The sequence below is a fragment of the Chiloscyllium plagiosum genome, unplaced genomic scaffold, assembly GCF_037043375.1.
Source record: "Chiloscyllium plagiosum isolate Xiang-an unplaced genomic scaffold, Cpla_swu_hap1 HiC_scaffold_10, whole genome shotgun sequence".
NCBI classification, from domain to species: domain Eukaryota; kingdom Metazoa; phylum Chordata; class Chondrichthyes; order Orectolobiformes; family Hemiscylliidae; genus Chiloscyllium; species Chiloscyllium plagiosum.
Window position 1 is genome coordinate 109,708,174 of NW_028270148.1, and position 23,221 is coordinate 109,731,394.

Here is a 23,221-nt window from a genome sequence, read left to right on the forward strand (position 1 = left end):
CTCCTCATATGGCAAGTCTCTCATTCCCAGGATCATTCTTGCGTCTGGAGACACGTACAGGTCAGACCAGGTAAGGTCAGCAGATTTCCTTCCCTGAAGTGATGTAGATGAGTTTTTACAACAGTTGACAATAGTTATAAGACTGCTTTTAGGCCAGATCTTTATCCTGGGATTATTTATTGAAGTAGATTCAAACTCAGAACCCCAATACGTTGTCCTGAATTTCTGGATTGCTAGTCCAATGACATCATCGCTGCCTTCCCCATTATCCTTAAACTGCTTCAAATGTTATTTCATGGAGCATGTGGATAATAAGAATATTTCTTAAACATTCAATACATTGACTCTAATTTTCCGTTTAAACTTTTCTAATGAGCTGTACAACAATTTCAAGTGTGACATTTGCACTTCAGTCAAAGCCATCCATCCTGGCTTTAGATGTTTTCTAATCAACCTGTTCAGAGATGTTATTACACACCTCTGGAGTAGGTGGGCCTTGAACCCACACATCCTAAGCTCAGGAGCAGAGACACTATCACTGTACTACCACCTGGATCACACATAAAGGTAGTCCTTAGGTTGTGAGCGGGTTCTGTTCAGGAGTCCATTCATAAGTCAAACAGTACGCAGGTTGAGGCACAATGCAGAACAATGGAAAGCGGCTGTTTGTAAGTATGACTAGATTATCTACAGGGCATTCGGCCCAACAAGTCCACACCTACCCTCAAAAGAGTAACCCACCCAGACCCACTCCCTCTGACTAACACACCTAACACTATGGGCAATCTAGCATGGCCAATTCACCTAACCTGCACATCTTTGGACTGTGGAAGGAAAACAGAGCACACCCAGACAGACACGGGGAGAATGTGCAAACTGACAGACGCCCAAGGCTGGAATTGAACCTGGGTCCCTGGTGCTGTGAGGCAGTAGTGCTAACCACTGAGCCACCGTGCCATATAGGAAATGTTCACCTGTTAGATCTTTAAAATTACACAAATTCGTAAGTATGACTTCCTCATTCAGACATTCGTAAATCAGGCAATCCCTGTGTGCTGTTAGTAACAATTGGTAAAATTTAAATTTTTTTTGAATAGTAGTTGTTTGGAGTAGTTTATTTTAAAGAACTTATTACATTACTTTAACCTTCCTCTGCAGCTAATTATGTACCAACAAACCTCTTATGTTTGTCCAAATGAAACTTCTAAATTACAAGCATCTGACTGATGTAGGAAAATTATTTTCCGAATCCTAATTTTGAAAAGGAGGGGGAGAAAACTCCCTCAGTGGACAGACAGCATCTTGTGATGATGTTGCGATATCCAAAATATGAAAAACGGTTTGATGTGTTTATCACTGCTGTGCCTGTTAATTCTTTGTCGACTGTTCTAAAACCATACATTAGAGTAACAGTGTTTTCTGTCCCCAGGCAAAAGAGATGCGGCAGATGGTGAAGCTGGAAGCAGAGATGGCTCGCAGACCAGCAACAGTGGTCTGAATTCCCCCGAAACTGACTGAGACCAATGCCATACGATGAACAGTAATGTGCAAACTACCAATACTAACAGCAATTTTGCCATCTCTTCTTACCTCACGAATCTACTGTAGCCAGCAACTTTCTGTATCAAAAGGATCTACGTATATCAAGTCAATGGCTTTGATGTTACGAGCACTTTAAAGGTTGCTGATTCTACTTAGTATGTGTCCAAATCTGAATCGCTGTCTTCTGGTAAAGGAAACCAGCCTAGAAATGCTGGCAGGGTTAGGATTTCATTTCATTTCGTTAAAATCCATAGGTTGGAAAATGGCTATTCCAGCAAAGTGGAGATAAAGTCACAAAATTATAAATGTTATACACAGTAAGAACATTATTAAATTAGTTAGAACACATTTTATTGCTTGCCGAGAAATATCCTACATTAGGTCTGCATATATTGCCAATAAATGTTCAGAATCCTAGACATGTAGATTGATCTACCAGAACCCCACCATGTCACAATGACTGATCCTGCATTCCCTCTCCAATTTGGAGCTTCCAAGGACCAATTGCAGTTACAATTACTCAGTCTTGTTTGTCATAAGTGGACAACCTAACCCAAGCGTGATGATCCTTCTAGCCCAGTGACCAGAATTGATCACAAAAGTGGCTTTACACAGCAAATTAAACATCATCATTTCAAATTGGAGAACTGTTTCAACCATTCATGTAAATGTTGAGCTCTTTGCATGGTCTTGCACAAGTAACTAGCTTTTAGTTTACAACGGATTGCTGCATGTTTTTACTCCCTTGGAGTTGTTGGCGTGCTACCATTCAGCATTAGACTGCCTGAAATACTGGTAGCTTTGTCCTCAAAGCGATGAAGCTAACATGTATATTGATAGCTTTCCCAAAGGTGATACCAAGGAATCCATCTGGAAATAATTCATTATATCCAGTACCTGGAACTGTCCAGGATGCATTTATGGATCTTTGTCAGGGGTTGTTGGTAAGGGAAAATCCTTGTTGACAATGTTGATAGACACAAGTTTTGTTTTCTAAAAAAGAAAATACGTAAAACATGTACACAACCATTGCATTTCTTACTTTGCAATATGTGAACACTATAAGACAAAGTAGATTCAGACCAAGTTAATGTACTTTATAATAAAACAAGAAAATAAATCAGATGAGGAATGTTGAATCAGGGAATTTATTTAATATTTTAAGCACATAATGTGAACAAAACAAGTTTTATTACACTGGTGCCAGAAAGTCGGACATCTTTTTGTAATCAAATATAGGTAGCAAAGTATTCAACAAGGTTTGCTGAGGTTTGGGGCTACTGTAGCAAAGAGTCTTGTAGTCCAAACAGCATATATGAAACAAAAATACACATCTGTGCAAAGCAGATATTCACCAAATTGTTCTATTTTAAGCATATAGTACTTATCAGAGCAAAATTTGAAGGGCAACCGTAATATTGCCCGATTCAGCACAGAGTCCTGAGCAATTCCAGATCTTATATGGCAATATACCTTCACACTATAAACTAAAAGGACATCTTAAGTGATGCCGCATAAAACAAATCAAAACAAAGATTTTCTGTAGCTCAGTGTAGCTCATAGTTATAGTACGATAGTGCACCATATTATTTCATGCTTTGGGAGAAGGTTCAAATCTGTGTCTTAAGAAGTATTTGAAATGCTCTTGCCAGACGATAACATGCATCCATCACCCAAATAAACTTCCCAAAAATGTTTGTAGCATTACACAAGAGAAGGTAAAAGAACACTTGTCTACCAGAGCAGAAATGTTGAAATGTACCATGATGAAATATTGTATGTAAATATGTATTTAATTCTATAATATCATTTAAGACCAAAATGTGTTTTAAGGCATATCGATTATCTTAAGGGCTGTGTGGTCGTGTAATACTTGCAGACTTGCTAAGAATATATTTGTTTCTGAGAATGCAATTTCGTGTTATCAGCCATTTTGAGGGATTCTTCTCCAGCAAGCCATTTTTAACCCTCTTAACACAAGTAGCTTTTACAACATATCAATTATGGTATTGTATATGTAAGGTGATATTCCTAAAATGTAATGTGTACTACTGTAACAGTTCTTTTAATGTGCCACTGGTATACCTAACTGATGTAGGTGGGTTACTGGGAATTGCTGCTTTCACAAAGAAATGAAGTGCAATGTTGAAACAATTTGAATTATCTAAATTCTGCAACTCGGGTATATAGTTTTTAAAAACAAAAGTACACAAATTCTGTTCTGTTTGCTGGTAGACGCTGTCTATAAATGGCTGTTCTGTTTTATATCAGGTAACTGTCCTACTGCTTATATATAATTAGTTATGTAGGTTTACTGAAAAAGCAGGCTGTTTTACAGGTATCACTAACATGTATTGGTTTTGTTTAAATATATATATATATATTTAGAAAAGAGATTTGGTGAAGGTGTTTTATATTTATATTATCTGTCAAATTAAAAGGTAGAAAATCATGAACTCTTAATTGATGTTCCCAGAATTCTTTAATACGATTTTATAGTTTCTGTACCCCATTATAAATAAATGATAAAAGTTGAGAAGTGACTTAATGATTCGAGTGTTATTGATGTGACTGTGGCAGTGTTTGCAACAAAAATGATTTCTCAGCGTTGAGAACACTTTGAAAGTTTTGGTCCCATTATCGAAGGAAAGATATACCGAAATAAAAGCGCAGAGCTGCAGGATGCTGGAAATCTGAAACACAAGCAGCATCTGTAGAGCGAGAAGTAGAATTAATGTTTCAAGTCCAGTGACCCTTTGTAAGAACAGAGTCCGTTTCTCTTCCTACATATGCCGAGTTTCTCCAGCACTTTCTGTTTGTGTGAAAGGTGTACTGACATTGGAGGACGTTCAGAGAAGATTCATAGAGTTCATCTCAGATATGGAGGGATTATTTTACGAGGAGAGGTTGAGTAGGTTGGGGTCTGTGCTCATTGGAATGTAGAAGAATGAGAAACAAGTTAATTAAAACTTATAGAATTTTTAAGGGCCTTGACAGCATAGGTGTGGAGCAGTCATTTTCCATCATGGGAGAGACTAGGACCAAGGTCTTAATCTCAAATTAAGGAGTCATACAGCACAGAAACAGACCCTTTGGTGCAACCAGTCCATGCTGACCATAATCACAAACTAAACTAGTCCCACCCTGCCTGCACTTGGCCCATATCCCTCCAAACCTTTTTTAATCATGTACTTACCTGAATGTCTTTTAAACATTGTAATTGTACCTTTATCCATCTGGAAGTTCTTTCCACACACAAATCACTCCCTGTGTTAAAAAAAAGTTGCCCCTCATATCTTTTTAAATATTTCTCCTCTAACCTTAAAAATATGCCCCCTAGTTTTGAACTCCCCTACTCCAGGCGAAAGACACTTGCTTTTCATCTTATCTATGGCCGTCATGATTGTATAAACGCCTATAAGCTGACTCCTCAAGCCCTACACTCCAATGAAAAAAAATCCAGGCTATCCAGCCTCAAACCCTCCAATCCTAGCAATATCCTGTTAAATCCTTTTCTGAACCCTTTCCAGGGTCATTGATTTAAGACAGAGAGGAGGAACAATTCCTTCTCTGAGGGTGGTGAATATATGGAATCCTTCAGTGCAGAGGGTTGTTGAGGGCTGATCATTAAATATATTGAATGAATTGAATTTATTGTCACGTGTACCGAGGCACAGTGAAAAGCTTTGTCTTCCAAGCAATACAGGCAGATCACAGAGTTAAGTAGCATAGATAATAAATAATAGGTAAACAGCAGCAAAAACAAAAACACAGGTACATGCGAATGTTAAGAGTTTGTAAGTCCATTCAGTATTCTAACAACAGTTGGGTAGAAACTGTTACAAAATCGGCTTGTGCGTGTGTTCAGGCTTCTGTACATTCTCCCCGATGGTCGAGGTTGTAGAAAAACATTGCCAGGGTGGGATGGGTCTTTGAGAATGCTGGCAGCCTTTCTTGACAGCCGGCCTGGTAGATGGATTCTATAGATGGGAGGTTGGCCTTTGTGATTGTCCGGGCCGAGTTCACCACTCTCTGTAACCGTCTCCGACCTTCAATGGAGTTGCCATACCAGGTAGTGATATATTCAAGACTGCGATAGATTTTTAATCAATATGAGAATCAAAGGTTATGAGGAAAAAGCAGGAAAGTGGGGTTTAGGATTATCAGATGAGCCATTGAGTGGTGAAATAGAGATTGCAGGCTCTATGCTCCTACGTCTGTTCTGATGTCTTTTGGCCTTGAAAACTTCAGCTTGAAATTAGGAAAAGGCATGTTTTGCATCTAAACAACTTAAACTATGAAAGAAATGAGAGCTGATCTCTGTTTTCCTGAAGGTAATTCTGTGAAACCTTCTAAATCCATCTGGATCAAGAGTGAAAGGTGAATCATGCCACTTCTGTAATAATATTTCATCTATCCTTTTTAAGTGGCAAAATAAACCAATTTCACTGATTCACATGTAACATGTTTGGAATGCGGTTGTGAAGTATTCAATCCTGCCCAATCACGCTAAGAATTCCTCAGTGTCCTCAGCCCAACCATCTTCAGCTGCTTCATCAGAAAGTCAGATATGGGAATGTTTACCAATGATTCACAATGTTCAGCACAATTCCCAACCCCTCAGATATTGAACCAGTCCATGTCCAAGTGCTGCACGGTCTGGTCGATATCCAGGTTTGGGCTGACAAATGGCAAGTAACATTCGTGCCACGCAAGTGCCAGGCAATGACCATCTCCAACAGGAAAGAATCTAACCAATGTCCTTTGACATTCAATGGCATTACCATCACTGAATCTCCCACTGTCAACATCCTTGGAGGGCTGAGATGCAGTGGGAATACTCCCCACTTGTGTTGATGAGTGCAGCGCCAATAATATTCAAAAAGCTTGACACATCCTGGACAATACAGCTTGCTTGATTGCCACCACATTCACAAATGTCCAAACCCTCCACCACCGATGCTGAGTAGCAGCTGTGTGTACCATCTACAAGATGCACTGCAGAAATTCACTAAGTCTCCTTAGACTGTATCTTCCAAGTCCGCAACTATTTCGAACTTGAAGGACGAGGGCAGCAGATACCTGGGAATACCACCGCCTGCATGTTCCCCTCCAAGACACTCACCATCCTGACTTGGAAATCTATCGCCTTCATTGTCACTAGGTCAAAATCCTGGAACTCCCTCCCTAACAAATGCAATGGTTCAACAAGGCAGCTTACTACCACCTCCTCAGGGGCAATTCTAGATGGCCACTAAAAGTCAAGCCTGGCCAGCAAAACACACATATCCGAAATGAATAAAAAAAATGCTTTCATGACCAAAATGAGGAAAACAAATCAGCATTCTAACTATTGATGCGTCTCTTAAAGTTAATGCTAGGTTAAAAATCTAAGATGCTTTTATCATTTGTATTCACTAGCTTGCCTAAGTTCATATTTTATACTCCTTTATGCAGTGAAGGGTGTTAATGTTGAGGGTGGCAGATGGGGTTGTCAGTAAAGTGAGCTGCTTGGTTCTGATGGACTGAATTTCTTGAGAGTTGCTGGAGCTGCACCCATCCAGACAAGTGTGGAATATTCCAGACATGTCCTTGTAGATGGCGGTCAGATTTTGGGAGTCAGGAGATGCAAAATTCTTAGCCTTCAACCTGTTCTTTTAGCTATTAAGTTGTTTTATCTTTTGTTAAATTGTGGTTAATGGTAACTCCCAGGGTGTAGATGGAGGAAACTTTAATTAATTAGCAGTTATTTATATACATTTTAATATTTTTTCATATGGAACTTTCAACCAATGCCTCTGCTGATGGCATGAATCCAACAGTCTGTCACAACATATGCCATCTTGTTCATTTTACATTTCTAATTAATGTGAGCATCAGTATTAAAATGTAGTCTTTGTTAGCCACAACCAGTGCCTGGAGATGTTATTAATCCATCAAAACATCATTAGGGTTGGATTTGCACAGAAGTTTAAAGTGAGTGGGGATTTGTATCACAGTACAACAAATACTAATGAATTCAGGGAGTCTGCCCATTAAAACTTAAAGGGCTACATTTTGTGAAGTAAGGTTTTCACCACTGAGCTCAAAGAAGGTTGCTTGGAAAGGTTAAGTAACCTCTGTAGCATGCATTAGCCCATTTCCAATAGATGCTTAAATCTGCTTAAGTAATTTAAGACGAAAAATGTGGTGCTGGAAAAGCACAGCAAGTAAGGCAGCATCCGTGGAGCAGGAGAGTCAACATTTCAGGCATAACCCTTCATCAGCTTAAATACTTAAGGGATCTCAAGACATCCAGCAGCGGTGATGTCACCTGGAAGTATTCTCACAGATAGCAAAACAAGAAGTTAAAAATGTCTAATCATTCACCTCCAAATTTTTCAGATAGCAAAATAAACTATTGTAATTAGATTAAGATAGAAGTTAAAATATGACAAATAATATTTTAAAACTTTTATGTATCTATATGGAATCGATCTGTCATTAGGAAGAAGGGGCAATGTTGACATATTCGCTGTCGGTTTCGGATTTCACTTTGAAATAACCTTATCATCAGACCCTGAGAGTGTAAAATCATTGACAGCAACTTTTGAATTTCTGCATTATTTTGCACATGGTTCCATCAGTTTCAGCATAACAATGACAGAAAATACCAACAGGCCCACAAATCAAAATGCAGGCCAAAAGTCAGAACAATTCCTAATTCCAATAGTTAAAGCAAAGCCATACTAAGCTAGTGACCCACCATTTACTTGTTTATCAGGAGAAGCATTTGTAGATCAATGTCAAGGTCCAACATTCTATTCAATGGCTTCAGTGAATTTAATAGGAATGGCTGTGAATCCACCAGGCATGCACCTCTCAGGGCAGGAGCTCATTGTACAGACTACAGTCTGACTTGGGTGGTCACCACTTGGGTCATTCCCCAGGTTCAACTTGTGGGAGTAAAGGTCCACATCGTCCCCAGAATGTCGCCAACAGTTCTGGGTTGTCCAGACTTTCCTTGGAAGGTCAAATCCTAGGACTCAGGTCAGTTACCAGGTTGGGGTTTGTAATGTCTGCAGTCAACAAAGGTGTGTCATCAAGAGGCTGGGCTATCATCAGTTTTCAGGGTGTGGAGGAGATTCCATTAGGGGCTGTGGGATTACAGGTGAGGGGTTTGAGGTCCTGTGTCATTTGTTAGCTGTCAGCCAGTGGCATTCTAGGAGGAGGCTGGGTTCCCTGCAGATATTGGGAGGTTTAATGTGTGTGAGCCCAAAAAGCCACTCAATCTGCATGTCTCAATGTCCCAGAGAGAATCTTTATGACTTCCTGGAGATGGGCATCAACTGTGTTTTGTGTAAAACCTTTGAGCCAGTGCACTTGTGATGTAATGCATAATTCATGCTTTATCTGTGAGCCATTGGATTTCAGCTTTCACAGAAAGCCAAGACCAATTGTGGAAACTCATGAAATCTGATTCAATGAAACAGAATTTCATCTCCTCTGTCACCAGTGATGTTGGCCATTAGTCTTCATTCACCAGTGATTGTTCAATTATATGCTGCATTTTTGGGTTGTCAGTAGTTTTCAGCCTTTCTGGGTGAGGCACGCTATTTTTATTGCAACATTCTTTCATTGGACGTGAGTGTCACTTGTAAGGGCAGTATTTATTGCCCTAAATTGCCCTTGAACTGAATGTCTTGTCAGGTAAATTTCAGAGGATAGTTAAGGTGTGACCTGATACATGTTGGTTTAGAGTCATATGTAGGCTAGACTAGGTAAATATGGCAGATTTCTCCTTAAAAGTTGAGTGAACCTGATGAGTTTTAGGACAATTAATGATCAAGTCATCGTGATGATCACTAAAGTATTGTCCAAGTTCCTGTGAATTAATGGGGGGTTGATGGTGGGAGTGGTCATGTCACTAGAAAATTATCACAGGAGGAAACAGGTTCAGTTTCCACAATGGCAATTTGTGGTATTAATATTCAAACAGTGATTCTGAAATTAAAATCTAGTCTCAGTCATCTTGAGGTACCACATTACACAAACAGAGATTACAAAACTTAAGTGGTCTCAACTTGACTTCAACTCTTTTATATTCTCACTCTATATTAATAAAGACTAGCATCCATTAGCATTTTATGTTAATTTCCGTACCTGTCCATGACCATTCCCTGTATTATGCACCTGGAAATATATGCCTAATTTGAACCTCCACCATTTTGAATATATTTGATACTATCTTTTTGTTAGGTCAAATTAGATGACCTCACATTTGTTTACATGGGAATCCATTTACCACTGTTATGCCCATTTACTTGTCAGTCTCTCTTTGTAGTTTTAAGTTTCTATCTTCACTATGACAATATCACTCATCTTGAAGTCACCTGTAAATGTGGATATGCAACTTCCTATCCCATCATTCCAATTGTTAGTAGTTAAGGCCTCAACAGATCTCTTCAGAACATTGGCAGCCTTACCATGGCAGTGAGCCATGTAAATGGAGTTTATGGATTGATGATTGGCTTCCGTGATGGTCTGGGCTGTGCACACCACTTTTTGTAGTTTCTTACAGTACTGGACAGGCCATTATGCACCTGGACAGTATGGTGCATCTGTAGAGGTTGGTGAGAGTCCTTATGGACATGCCAAATTTCCTGAGCCGCCTGAAGAAGGAGAGGCATTGTTGTGCCTTCTTGACCGTCGCATCTACGTGGGAGGTCCAGGACGGGTTGTTGGTTATTGTCACTCTGAGGAACCTGACAATCTCCAACCTCCGTTACGTTAATGTAGATCGGGGTATATTCTCCTCCTTTCTTTATGAGGTCAATGATCAGTTCTTTATCTCTGCCAATATTAAGGTTTCCTACAACCTCTTCCCTCAGGCAGAAGATACAGTCACCTAAACACTCACACCAGCAGGTTCAGGAACAGCTTCTTCCCAGTCGGTATTAGACCAATGAATGGATTCTGTAGCCTCAAATAATGCTCACTTGCTAACACTAGTCTCGCCTTGCACACGCCCTGTGCAGTATAACCTGTATACCTCTGTCCATGTCTCTCTGATCTGTACATTCTTGCTTACTATGATCTGCTTGTACTGCTTGTACTACTCGTAAACAAAGCTTTTCACTGTACCTCGGTACACGTGACAATAAATCCATCAATCAATCAATCGTCATAGAACCATAGAGATGTTAAGCACGGAAACAGACCCTTCAGTCCAATTCGTCTGTGCCGACCAGATACCCTAAATTGATCTCGTCCTATTCGCCAGCATTTGGCCCCTATCCTTCTAAATCCTTCCTCTTCATGTACCCATCCAGGTGCTTTTTAAACATCATGTTGCACTCTGCCAATCTGACTGCCTGCTCAGTATCTCTCCTCGCTAACTCCTTTGGCAAAAACAATTTTCTGATCAGGTCAATTAATTGTCTTCAGTTCTGTGGGGTTCAATTGGAGCTAATAGTCTCTTATGAGGGACTTTACCAAATACCCTCTGCACGTCAAAATAAATAACATCTATAGACATTCACCTGTCCGTTACTTCTGTCACTTATTCAAAAGTTTCAATCAGGTTCACCACGTGACATACAATTTGCAAATTTGTGCTAGCTCCTTCTGGTCAACTGTAAATGTTTAAGATGTTCAGTCACCTTACCCTTAAATATAGTCTTGAATAATATCCTAATACTAGAAGTTAGACTAACTGATTGATAATTCTTACTCTCACCTTTATCAAACACAAATTTTCCAATCTAAATGTACATTTCCCAAATCATGAGAACTGTGAAAGACTACAATTAGAGGAATTGTAATGTTTGGAGGAAGCTCGTAGTATAATTGTAATGCTACTGGGTCAGTTATCCAGAGACCCCAGCCTTATGTCTTGGCACAGGGGTTCAAATCTCAACCCTAGTAGCTGGTGCCATTTAAACTCAATTAAAAAATGACCTGGAATTGCAAGTTAGTCTCAGTAATGGTAGCCACCATGCATGGTCATAAATACCCATGTGGTTCATGAATGTCCCTTAGAGAAGGAAATCTGCCAACCATATCCAGCCTGATCTATTTATGACTCTCGATCAACAGCAATGTGACTGACTCATAACTGCTCTCTGAAATTGTCTAGCAAGCCATTAGGTTCATGAACACTGTATCCCATGAAAGAATGCAAGAAACCACTTGCTTGGAAACTATCTGGGACTGGGCACCCTTCACATTTTAATTTCATTACTATCTTTTATTATCAGTTTTCATCAATCATGGGAACAACATTCCCAGTGCAGGATCATCTCTGTAGGAACAGGTAATATCAGATGAAAAGCTGGTGGTATCACACATGTGTACCATTTGGCGAACTGCATGATTTAGAGACTATATATGCAATGCACATAGAGCCATACAGCACGGAAACAGACCCTTCGGTCCAACTAGTCCAAGCCAAAACATAATCCCAAGCTAAACGAGCCCCACCTGCCAGCTCCTGGCCCATATCCCTCCAAACGTTTCCTACTCATGTACTTATCCAAATGTCTTTTAAACATTGTAACTTACCCACATCCACCACTTCCTCAGGAAGTTCATTCCACACATGAACAACCTTCTGTGTAAAATATTTGCCCCCCATGTCTTTTTTAAGTCTTTCTCCTCTCACCTTAAAAATGTGTCCCATAGTGTTGAAATCCATCATCCTAGGAAAAAGACATGCAGATTTCTAAAAGAAGTGGAAATAATTAGAGTTAACATAAGGTTTTGATGATTGTTTTCTTTGTGACCATTTATCTTGTGTCACCTGATTATCTTACAACGGAAAATAATAGCTCATGCATTTTTTTTCTTATGACAGGGAAATTGTTTGGAGAATTGTATATGTCCCCTTCCTGTACTGGCTGGCTTGCTGTAGTCATACGACATCTACCTTTGCCTTTGTGTCCAATCTTTGGCAGTCATTAAATTCACATCATTTGGAACATGGTTCCTTTGGATCTTTCCCAGTTGCCAATTGCGAGGATCTGAGCTATTTTTAGCATTGTTATATGCCTTGTATGTTATCGATTATCATTTCAGTCATCACAGCTATTTTTCTTGAACAAGAGGACTCCTGTCCCCTCGGGATAGAAGCTGGTTCTGTACCGCATTAAATTCCTTTTCGGACACCTCCCACAGATCTTTTGTTGTTTTACCCATTAGTAGACTTGCACAATTTACTGTAGACAGTTTCTGTCTCATTGCATTGAAGTCAGCTTTACATAGATCCAAACCCTTAATCACTCTTTTGCAGTTTTCCCTTTCAAAACAATACATTGAGCTTAACCATTTTATGATTGCTATTGGAGAGAAACATTAACTTGGACTGAATGACCTATCTCTCCAATGTAATAGTCTGTGACAACATTGCACTAAATTAGGTGTCTCCAGTCGTGCCTAGAAAACTACAAACTAATATGATCCAGTGCTAGGCTCTGCACTAACTTTATGTTTGATTTATTGAAGCGCAAAGTAAATCAAAGTAATACAGTAAAACAAATTGTTAAGTGAAGCCAAAATTGCAGATTGCAAGATGAATTTCTTCAGAACGTGTTTTGGTATGAAAGATTAAGAAGAGAAAATTAGATCTTCTGTTTTCTAGCAACCTCTATGGCAGAGCTAGGGAAAATATAACTGAGCCCAACATGGACAATAGTCAGTCGAAGGAAGAAAGGGAAGGTTAACCTGGGATTCGGCATCCATAGGTGTCTTTCAATCTGCCTGATGATTAGAGAGTTGATGTTTGGGGCTCTTGTGGTGCTGTGGTAGTGTCCCTCTGCCTTTCCCATGATACCCAGGTTCAATTCCAGATGTAGGAGAAAGTGAGGACTGCAGCTACTGGAGATCAGAGTCGAGAGTGTGGTGCTGGGAACATACAACTGGTCAGGCAGCATCCGAGGAGCAGGAGAATCCTGATGAAGCAGTGCCAGTGTTGGTTCAGCATGGGGGTCCAGTGGCAAAGAGATGCTGGCAAAGTCTGGTGACTGCTATGTTCATGTGTCCGGCAACAACGAGGCAGTGGAGGACTCTTTCAGTTGCTGGAGACTAGGTGCCAGTATGGACTGGGTTGGACTGTTTACCTGGAGAAAGTGAGAACTGCAGATGTTGGACATCAGAGTCGAGAGTGTGGTGCTGTAAAAGACCAGCAGATCAGGCAGCATCCAAGGAGCAAAAGAATCGATGTCTCTGGCAAGACCCTTTCATCAGGAAGCTCTTGCCCGAAACGTTGATTCTCCTGCTCCTTGGATACTGCCTGACTTGCTGTGCTTTTCCAGCACCACACTCTCGACTCAATTGCACAGGTGTGTACTAACATCTGTGCAAAAGGTGAATTATAAGAAGCAAATAGACTAACAATTTTCTGTTGTTATTTCTGGTGCAGTCAGGATTCTGGGAGCAGGGACTTCATTTTAGTTTCATTATAAAAGCATGAAAAAACTAATATTATTTCTGAATAAAAGTGATGATGGTGTACTGTTCACCGGAATGATAATCCATGGGCTGAGGCTAATGGCCTGGGTACATGGGTTTAAAACCCAGAAGAGCTGATCAGGTGTGCCCTAGAACTCTGTGGGAAGCTAGGGAAGTGATTGCTGGGCCCCTTGCTGAGATATTTGTATCATCGATAGTCACAGGTGAGGTACCGGAAGACTGGAGGTTGGCTAACGTGGTGCCACTGTTTAGGAAGGGCGATAAGGACAAGTCAGGGAACTATAGACCAGTGAGCCTGACGTTGGTGGTGGGCAGGTTGTTGGAGGGAATCCTGGGGGATAGGATGTACAGGTATTTGGAAAGGCAAGGACTGATTAGGGATAGTCAACATGGCTTTGTGCGTGGGAAATCATGTCTCACAAACTTGATTGAGTTTTTTGAAGAAATAACAAAGAGGATTGATGAGGGCAGAGTGGTGGATATGATCCATATGGACTTCAGTAAGGCATTCGACAAGGTTCCCATGGGAGACTGGTTAGCAAGGTTAGATCTCTTGGCATACAGGGAGAACTAGCCATTTAGATATAGAACTGGCTCAAAGGTAGAAAAGAGAGAGTCTTTCAGACTGGAGGCCTGTGACCAGTGGAATGCCACAAGAATCAGTACTGGGTCCACTACTTTTCGTTATTTATATAAATGATTTGGATGTGAGCATAAGATGTATAGTTAGTACATTTGCAGATGACACCAAAATTGGAGGTGTAGTGGACAGCGTAGAAGGTTACCTCAGATTACAACGGATTCTTGATCAGATGGGCCAATGGGCTGGGAAGTGGCAGATGGAGTTTAATTCAGATAAATGTGAGGTGCTGCATTTTGGGAAAGCAAATCTTAGCAGAACTTATACACTTAATGGTAAGGTCCTAGGGATTGTTGCTGAACAAAGGGACCTTGGAGTGCACGTTCATAGCTCCTTGAAAGTGGAGTTGCAGGTTGATAGGATAGTGAAGAAGGCATTTGGTATGCTTTCCTTTATTGGTCAGAGTATTGAGTATAGGAGTTGAGAGGTCATGTTGCGGTTGTACAGGACATCGGTTAGGCCACTGTTGGAATATTGTGTGCAATTCTGGTCACCTTCACACCGGAAGGATGTTGTGAAACTTGAAAGGGTTCAGAAAAGATTTACAAGGATGCTGCCAGGGTTGGATGGTTTGACCTATAGGGAGAAGTTGAACAGGCTGGGGCTGTTTTCGCTGGAGTGTCGGAGGCTGAGGGGTGACCTTATGGAGGTTTATAAAATCATGAGGGGCATGGAGAGGGTAAATAGACAAAATCACTTCCCTGGGGTGGAGGAGTGCAGAACTAGAGGGCATAGGTTTAAGGTGACAGGGAAAAGATATAAAAGAGACTTCAGAGGCAACTTTTTCACGCAGAGGGTGCTACATGTATGAAATGACCTGCCAGAGGATTTGGTGGAGGCTAGTATGATTGCAACATTTAAAAAGGCATCTGGATGTGTATATGAATAGGAGGGATTGGGCAGGGTGCTGGCAGGTGGGACTAGATTGGGCTGGAATATCTGGTTGGCATGGACGGCTTGGACCGAAGGGTCTGTTTCCATACCGCACATCTCTATGACTCTAAGCAACTGGTAGAATTTAGGGTAGGTGATGGGCCAGTGGTATTATCATCTAGACTGTACACCTACAGACCCAGGTACTGTTCTGGAGATTCAAGCTTGAATGCCACTCCAGCAGATAGTGGAATCTAAACTCAACTGGAAAGAAAAACCGAAATTTGGAGTCTAAAGATGACCATGAATTTGTTGGATAAACCTATCTGGTTCACTAATGTCCTTTAGGGAAGGAAACTACCATCCTTATCCTGGTCTGGCCTCCATGTGACTTCCACGGCAATGTGATTGACACTTAACTGCTCTTTGGCACTTAGGGATGAGCAATAAATGTTGGCCCAGCCAGTAATGGCCTCATCCAGTGGATAGTAAAAAATTAAATTCAATTCAAAAACAAATCTAGTCTCAGTAACAGTGAAACTGTCATTGATTGTTGTAAAAGCCTATTTTATTCACCCATGTTCTCTCGGGAAGGAAATCAAGCCTGAGCTCTTAACTCCCTCCTGGGAGTTCCTAGGCCTTGGAAAATATAACAGCTTCAAGCAGACGTCGAATGCCATTACTGCCAAAAGTTGTATAAGATTATGAGTTAAAAACCACACAATACCAGGCTGATGAAGGAGCACCACTCTGAAAGTTTGTACTTCCAAATAAACCTGTTGGACCATAACTTGGTGTTGTGTATTTTTATCTTTGTCCACCCCAGTCAAACACCAGCACCTAGAACATGGAATATACTACATTACAGCACAGTACAGGCCCTCCAGCCATCGTTATTGCGCCGCCCTGTGAAACCAAACTGAAGCGCATCTAACCTACACTATTCCATTCTCATCCATATGTCTATCCAATGACCATTTAAATGATATTAAAGTTGACGAGTCTACTACTGTTGCAGGCTGTGCATTCTACGTCACTACTACTCTACGAGTAAAGAAATTACGTCTGACATCTGTCCTAATACAGATCCTATCTGATCTGTCTTCCACATCAAGATTATGAGTGGCTTACACAGGGTAGGTCATGGGAAGCCTTTCCCCATGGTAGACATATATATAAAACCAGAGCACACAGTTTTAGATGAGGAGTAATTGGTCAAGAAGGATCTGAGTCGACATCTTCATCCAGAGGGTGGTAGAAATATGGACCATAGTGCCTGACAGGATGGTAGCGACATTTAAGAAGCATATGGATGAGCATTTAAAATGCCAGTGGTCCATGAAACAAATACAGGTCAATGGGATTAGTGCAATTTGGTGTTTGTTGGTCAGCATAAACATGGTCGGCTCAAGGGCCTGTTTCTATTTAAAAGATCCTCCCTCGCAATCCCTATGTAATTTTCCCACGCCATCGGACGCTCCCCCATACTAAGATGCCTGAGTGCAAGGATCAGACTGCCCCATCCTGGATTGGATATCCAACCTCTCCACCTTGGAATTGGGAAACTAAACATCTTTGTGACCATGGAGCAAATGTAAATACATACCCCAGCAGCTTGCTTCAGAGCCCTCCCCATCAGACTGGAAGCCAAGCTTGTTTATCTGGGCTGGGAATCAGTCAAGAGCAGAAGACACATGCTGTGGAGTCCAAGTTCCACAACATGAGGAAAAATTGGATTCCTGTCTAAAGCTTTTCCCAACAAATAACATCAATCCCTCCCCAATTTTGCAAACCATTGTTATTATCCAGGCCAAGATTTCTATCAGTACAGTGACCAACAACATATTGTTGAGACCAACATATTGTACACACACTGCCAAAGCAGACTTTAGTGAAGCAAAGAATTAATATTATTTTACAAATAAAATGAATGTAAATGCAATAAAGATCGATTATCTGCTGCCACAATATGTTTGCAGAAATATGGGTCCAGGAAATTCCTTCATTACCTTTGAACGTTGGAACACCATGGGATGAAAGGAATATTGGAATCTGCCAACATTAATGAACTCTAGGAATGGGAATGAGGACTAAATAGAGACCAGGAGGAATTTCTTCTGTCAGGACAGACAAATTTTTAATCAGGAAGGAAATCAAGGGTTATGGGGAAAAAGCAGGAAAGTGGAGTTGAGGATTATCAGAACAGCCGTGATCTCATTGAACATATGAACAAAGAACAGGAGTAGACCATTCAGCCCATCGTACCTGCACTCCCAGTCAATAAGGTCATGATTAGCCCTATTTAACCGCAACTCTGCATTCCTGCGTATCCCCCGATATGGAGAAGTTGCTGGAGGAGATTCTGCAGAACAGGATTTGGAAAGGCAAGGACTGATTAGGGATGTTCACCATGGCTTTGTGCATGGGAAATCATGTCTCACAAACTTGCTTGGATTTTTTGGAGAGGTGACAGGGATGATTGATTAAGTCAGAGCAATGGACGTTGTCTATATGGAATTCAGCAAGGCATTCGACGTGGTTCCGCATGGTAAACTGGTTAGTAAGGTTGGATCCCAGGGGATACAGAGGGAGCTAGCCAATTGTATGCAAAATTGACTTGAAGGTAGGAGACAGAAGGTGATGGTGGAGGGTTGCTTTTAGGAGTCGTGACCTATGATAAGTAATGTGCCACACGGATTGGTGCTTGGTCCATTTCTTTCTGTCGTTTCATAAATGATTTGGATTTGAATAGAGGAGGCATGGTTAGTAAGTTTGCAGATGACAGCAAAATAGGTGGCGTAATGGTTGGTGAAGAAAGTTATCTCAAACTATAATGGGACCTTGATCAGATGGGCCAATGGGCCGAAGAGTAAGAGAAGGAGTTTAATTTAGATAAATGTGAGGTCTTGCATTTTGATAAGACAAACCAGAGCAGGACTTATGCAATTCATAGAGTTGTACAACACAGAAACAGACCCTTTGGTCCAACTTGTCCATGCCAACCAGATATCCTGAACTGATCTCGTCCCATTTGCCAGCACTTGGCCCATATCCCTCTAAACCCTTCCTATTCATATACCCATCCAGATGCCTTTTAAATGTTGTCATTGTACCCGCCTCCAACACTTCCACTGGCAGCTCGCTCCACGGACCCCCGAGTCTGTATAGATCTGATTGTTCTAAACTCCACAGTATATCGGGCTAACCTCTCTAGGCTTTCCTTACAGGGGAATCTGCTCATTCCAGCTATGAGTCTCATAAATCTTCCCAGAACTACTTCCAATACATTGATGTCCTTCCGTAAGAACAGTGACCTGTAGTGGGGTCAGTCTGGGTTTACTTAGCTTGGACGGCTGGTTTGCGCTGCAGACTGAAGTCAACAGCATGGGTTCAATTCTTAGTACTGCTGAGGCTCCTTCTCAATCTCTCCCCTTACCTGAGACATGGTGACCCTCAGGTTAAACCACACAGCTTACCACCACTGCCACCCCCTCCCCAGTCGTCTCGCCCTGTCTAATGAGAGAGTGGGATTGTAGCAGCTTTACACACACTACTCCAGTCACTGCATCATCGGTGAATTGGATAGCGGAGCAGACTGGATGGGCTGACTGGCAGAGACATCGGGGCATCAGCAGTCAGCGCCTGAGGTTGGTGAAGTCAGTGTTGAGAGCTGGAGGCTGTCTGACTGCAACGATTCGGAGTGCTGCTAAGTGGAGACGGAGATGCAAAGGGCCCCTTGATTCTGAGCCAGCCAGGATTCTACAAACAGGATGTTGCCTAGACGACTGTGTTGGAGAGAGAGTGGGAGGGAGGGGAGAGGGAGGAGGGGGATGGGGGGTAGAGAGAGAGAAGGGAGAGGGAAAAGAGGTGGGAGAGAGAGAAGGGAGGGGAGAGGAAGGAGAGGGGGAGAGAGGGTGGGAGAAGGAGGAGGTAGGGAGAGAGAGGAGAGATGAAAGAGGGGGTGGAGGAAAGGAGGGGAGAGAAAGGAGGGGGTGGGGAGAGGGAGGGTATAGAAAGGAAGGGCTGGGGAGGGAGAGGATAGCAGGTGAGAGGAAGGAGCGGTGGGAGAAGGAGGAGAGGAAGGAGAGGGTGAGGAGAGGGAGGGGATGGGAGAGGAGAAGAAGGATGGGGGTGGAGAGAAGGAGGAGAGGAAAGAGGGGGTGGGGAGTGGGAGGAGAGGAAGGAGGGTGTGGGGAGAGGGAGGAGAGGAAGGAGGGGTGGGGAGAGGGAGGAGAGGAAGGAGGGGTGGGGAGAGGAAGGGGATGGGAGAGGAGAGGAAGGAGGGGTTGGGAAGTGGGAGGAGAGGAAGGAGGGGGTGGGCAGAGGGAGAGGATGGGAGAAGAGAGGGAGGATGGGGGTGGGGAGAAGGAGGAGGGGGTGGGGAGAGGGACGGAAGATGGGAGGGGGATTGGGGGTATAAATGAGCAGCCTCCTGTCTCTGTGTCAGGGAGCTCAGTCTGGGTGGTATTGGCCAATCCTGTCGCCATGGAGGCAGCCAGAGAGGAGCAGGGGGGCTGTGCCCTGCTGAATGCCATCTCCAAGGGGCAGGTACACTTGGCCCGCTTCTTGCTGGAGGCGGTGGACGGGAGTCTACTGGAGACCCGGGACCAGGAGGCTCGGACCCCGCTCATGTACTCGGTGTTACTGCCGGCTCCCGCCGCCCGGGCTCGCTTCATGCGGCTGCTGCTGGAGCGGGGAGCCCGGGTGGATAGCAGCGAGCGGACGGGCCGCACGGCCCTCAGCCTGGCCTGTGAACTCGGCCTGGTGGACGCGGTGAAGCTGCTGGTGCAGAGCAGCGCTGACCCGGAGCTGGCTGACCATCGCGGGAACACTCCGCTGATGTACGCTGCCGCCTCCGGCCACAGGGAGGTGATCACCTTCCTCCTCCGGGCCTTCAAACGCCTGGGGCTCGACATCGAGCGGCCCAACCAGGCGGGACTCTCCGCCGGACAAGTGGCCAGGCTCCTGGGCCATCGCGACTGTGCCCTAGCGCTGGAGGCAGCGGCCAGGACAGGGCGGGAGAGAGGCCATCTACCCCCTGACCAGCCCGCTGGTCACTCCATTGGTCAGTCTCTTGGTCAGTCCCCTGGTCACTCCCATAGTCATTCCCCTGGTGACTCCCTTGGTCACTCCCCTGACCATTACGTTGGTCACTCCCCTGGTCATTACCTTGGTCACTCCACTGGTCACTCCTCAGGTCACTCCTCTGGTCATTTCCCTGGTCACTCCATTCTTCACTCCTCGGGTCATCCCCTTGGTGACTCTCTTGATCATCTCCTTGCTTACTCTGGTGACTCTCTTAGTCAGTGCCTTGGTCCCTCCTTTGGTCATTCCCTCAGTCAGTCCCCTGGTCACTCCAGGACTCCCTTCCCCTCAGGCATGGACAAAACAGCTCCTTTCAGCAGTGGCCGGGATGCCATGGTCTCCATCGATGAGGAACAGGATCAGGATGAAGATGAGGACCCGGCGAGGGAACACCTCTTGTCCCAGTCCTCCCGGTCTCGGCTCTGCTCCCTCAGCCTCCAGCATGGCAGCGACCCCTGCACCAGCCTCCTGCCTCCTCTCAGCAGCTTCTCGGAGATCTGCACCCTCAGAACAACGATCCCTTACTCCCCACGGCCGGTCAAGAATGAAACCACCACCCAGAGGCAGTGGGCAGCGGTGTGGACCAAGATCACCCCAGGAGGGTCAGCTTCCACTGAGAGGGGCTCAGGACCTTCCCAGGGCAGGGCCTCCAGGGGCCTGACCAGTTACTTCCAGAAGAGGTGCAGCCTCCCCACCAGCACCCTGTGTCCCTGTCCCCCAGAGAAACAGCCAGCCTTCGGCAAGGGCAAGGATGTGCCCAGTACCCGCTCTGGCACCTTCACCGCCCTGGGCAGCAGACTCTTGAGACGCTTCACCTTCCCCAATTTCAAACAGTGCAGCGGGCACCGGGGCAGTGCCACCTTGGAGACTGCCCACAGGATGCCCCGATCAGAAACTTTCCCCATCAGAAAGGATCACCCGCAGATCTCCCACAAGCCCAGCATCGACAGCATCAGTGGAGTCCAGTGTGAGTTCCCAATCTTAAACAAATCCTAAGTTCGGTGGCTGAAACACAGGAGAAGAAATTGCCCCGCAGTGTCCAGGGATGTTGCTGGTGAACCCTGGGAAATACCCCACGCGGAGAATGGGGTCTGCGTGGGATGTTCTTGGGAGGGTCAGTGCAGCCTCAAGGGGCCGAATGGCTTGCTCCTACACTGTGGAGATTCTGTAACGCTGAGGGAGAACAGACATCCCGGGAGATTGTGAGCTCAACCGCGGAGGAAGAGGGCGGAACAGAATTCCTCTGGGCGTTAGATCGAGAGAAACGCTTAGCTTTTATGTTCTCCCGGTGTGCCAAGGGGAGTGCAACAGCCAGGGACTATCTGAGCACTGGGTCTTACTATAGCAAAGACTCCCACGTGTTTACCCTTTAACCAGATTTAAGCTGTAGTTGCATCGCTGTTTATTGGGGCTGTTGGAATCTTATGACCCAGAAGAAGACCGTTCAAGCCAAAGTTGCCTGGCCCGAAGCTCCTGGGCAGAGCTTTCCAATCTCTCCCACCCCCAGAGCGCCGGAGTTTATTTTATATACTTTTCTGTATTTGTCCGACTCCTTCAACTCAGCAAACTTTCCGCCTTCGATCGTGACGCGTGTATCCATTGGAATAACTGTGTTGTCCACGGAGAGACTTGGTGCAGACGTGGGCCAGGAGTTAAAACTGGTTGCATGGTGTTGTGCCTCAGCACAGAGTCCTCAGACTGGCCTTAAAGCGGGACCAAGGAGCGTACCGCAATGCCGGCGTTCATAGCGACACTGTGCCTTTTCCTCAGCACTCGGTAACGCTTTACATCTTGTGTCGTTACAACTTTCTCTCCGCTTGTACGAACGGTCTGAATGTCAATTAAATTGCTCGCGAGATTTCCCTCATGTTAACCTTATAACGGGTGGGATACAGCTATTGATGGGGTAAAGGTAACGCTGAGATGAAGCCAATGATGAGATCCTGTGCTGCCTTTACTCCGAAAGCTTGTACTTTCAAATAAACCTGTTGGACTATAACCTGGTGTCGTGTGCTTTTTTTTTTAATTTGAGAAAGTGAGGACTGCAGATGCTGGAGAGTCAGAGTGGGAAAGTGTGGTGCTGGAAAAGCACAGCGGGTCAGGCAGCGTCAGAGGAAGCAGGAGAATCGATGTTTAGGCCATACACCCCACATTCCTGACGAAGGGCTTATGCCCGAATGTCCGTTCTCCTGCTCCTCGGATGCTGCTGTGCTTTTCCAGCGCCACCCCTTTCCGACTTTGATTTTTAACTTCGTCCACCCCAGTCCAACGCCGGCACCTCCACATCACGGTCTTTACCTTAAGATCACTCGTAATGTGATATCGATTTTGAGACGTTTTAATAACTGGTTCCTGGGTTCGATTCCCGCCTGTCTGTGTGGAGTTTGCACATTCTCCCCGTGTCTGTGTGGGTTTCCTCCGGGTGCTCCGGTTTCCTCCCACAGTCCAGAGATGTGCAGGTCAGGTGAATTGGCCGTGCTAAATTGCCCGTAGTGTTAGGTACGTCAGTCAGGGGTAAATATAGGGGAATGGGTCTGGGTGGGATTCTCTTCGGAGGGGCGATGTGGACTTGTTGGGCCGAAGGGCCTGTTTCAACACTGTACAGAATCTAATCTAATCTAAATTTCTTTTGTA

The 23,221-nt window shown here is 44.0% G+C and overlaps 2 protein-coding genes across 14 annotated transcripts in view; both read left to right on the plus strand.

Moving 5' to 3' along the window:
* The window catches only part of plcb4a (phospholipase C, beta 4a), a 546,496-nt gene extending 542,411 nt beyond the window's left edge, over nt 1-4,085 (plus strand). For all 13 annotated transcript variants that reach the window (XM_043696592.2, XM_043696591.2, XM_043696594.2 and 10 more), the window contains one exon: nt 1,430-4,085. In XM_043696592.2, coding sequence (XP_043552527.2) covers nt 1,430-1,518 — 89 coding nt within the window. In that variant the 3' untranslated portion in view covers nt 1,519-4,085. The remainder of the gene's footprint in view (nt 1-1,429) is intronic.
* A 15,901-nt stretch (nt 4,086-19,986) lies between these two features.
* Nucleotides 19,987-22,580, plus strand: ankrd63 (ankyrin repeat domain 63). Its single transcript, XM_043696834.2, has one exon. The coding sequence runs from the start codon at nt 19,988-19,990 to the stop codon at nt 21,581-21,583; it is 1,596 nt and encodes a 531-aa protein (XP_043552769.2). The 5' UTR covers nt 19,987; the 3' UTR covers nt 21,584-22,580.
* Nucleotides 22,581-23,221: the final 641 nt, after the last annotated feature.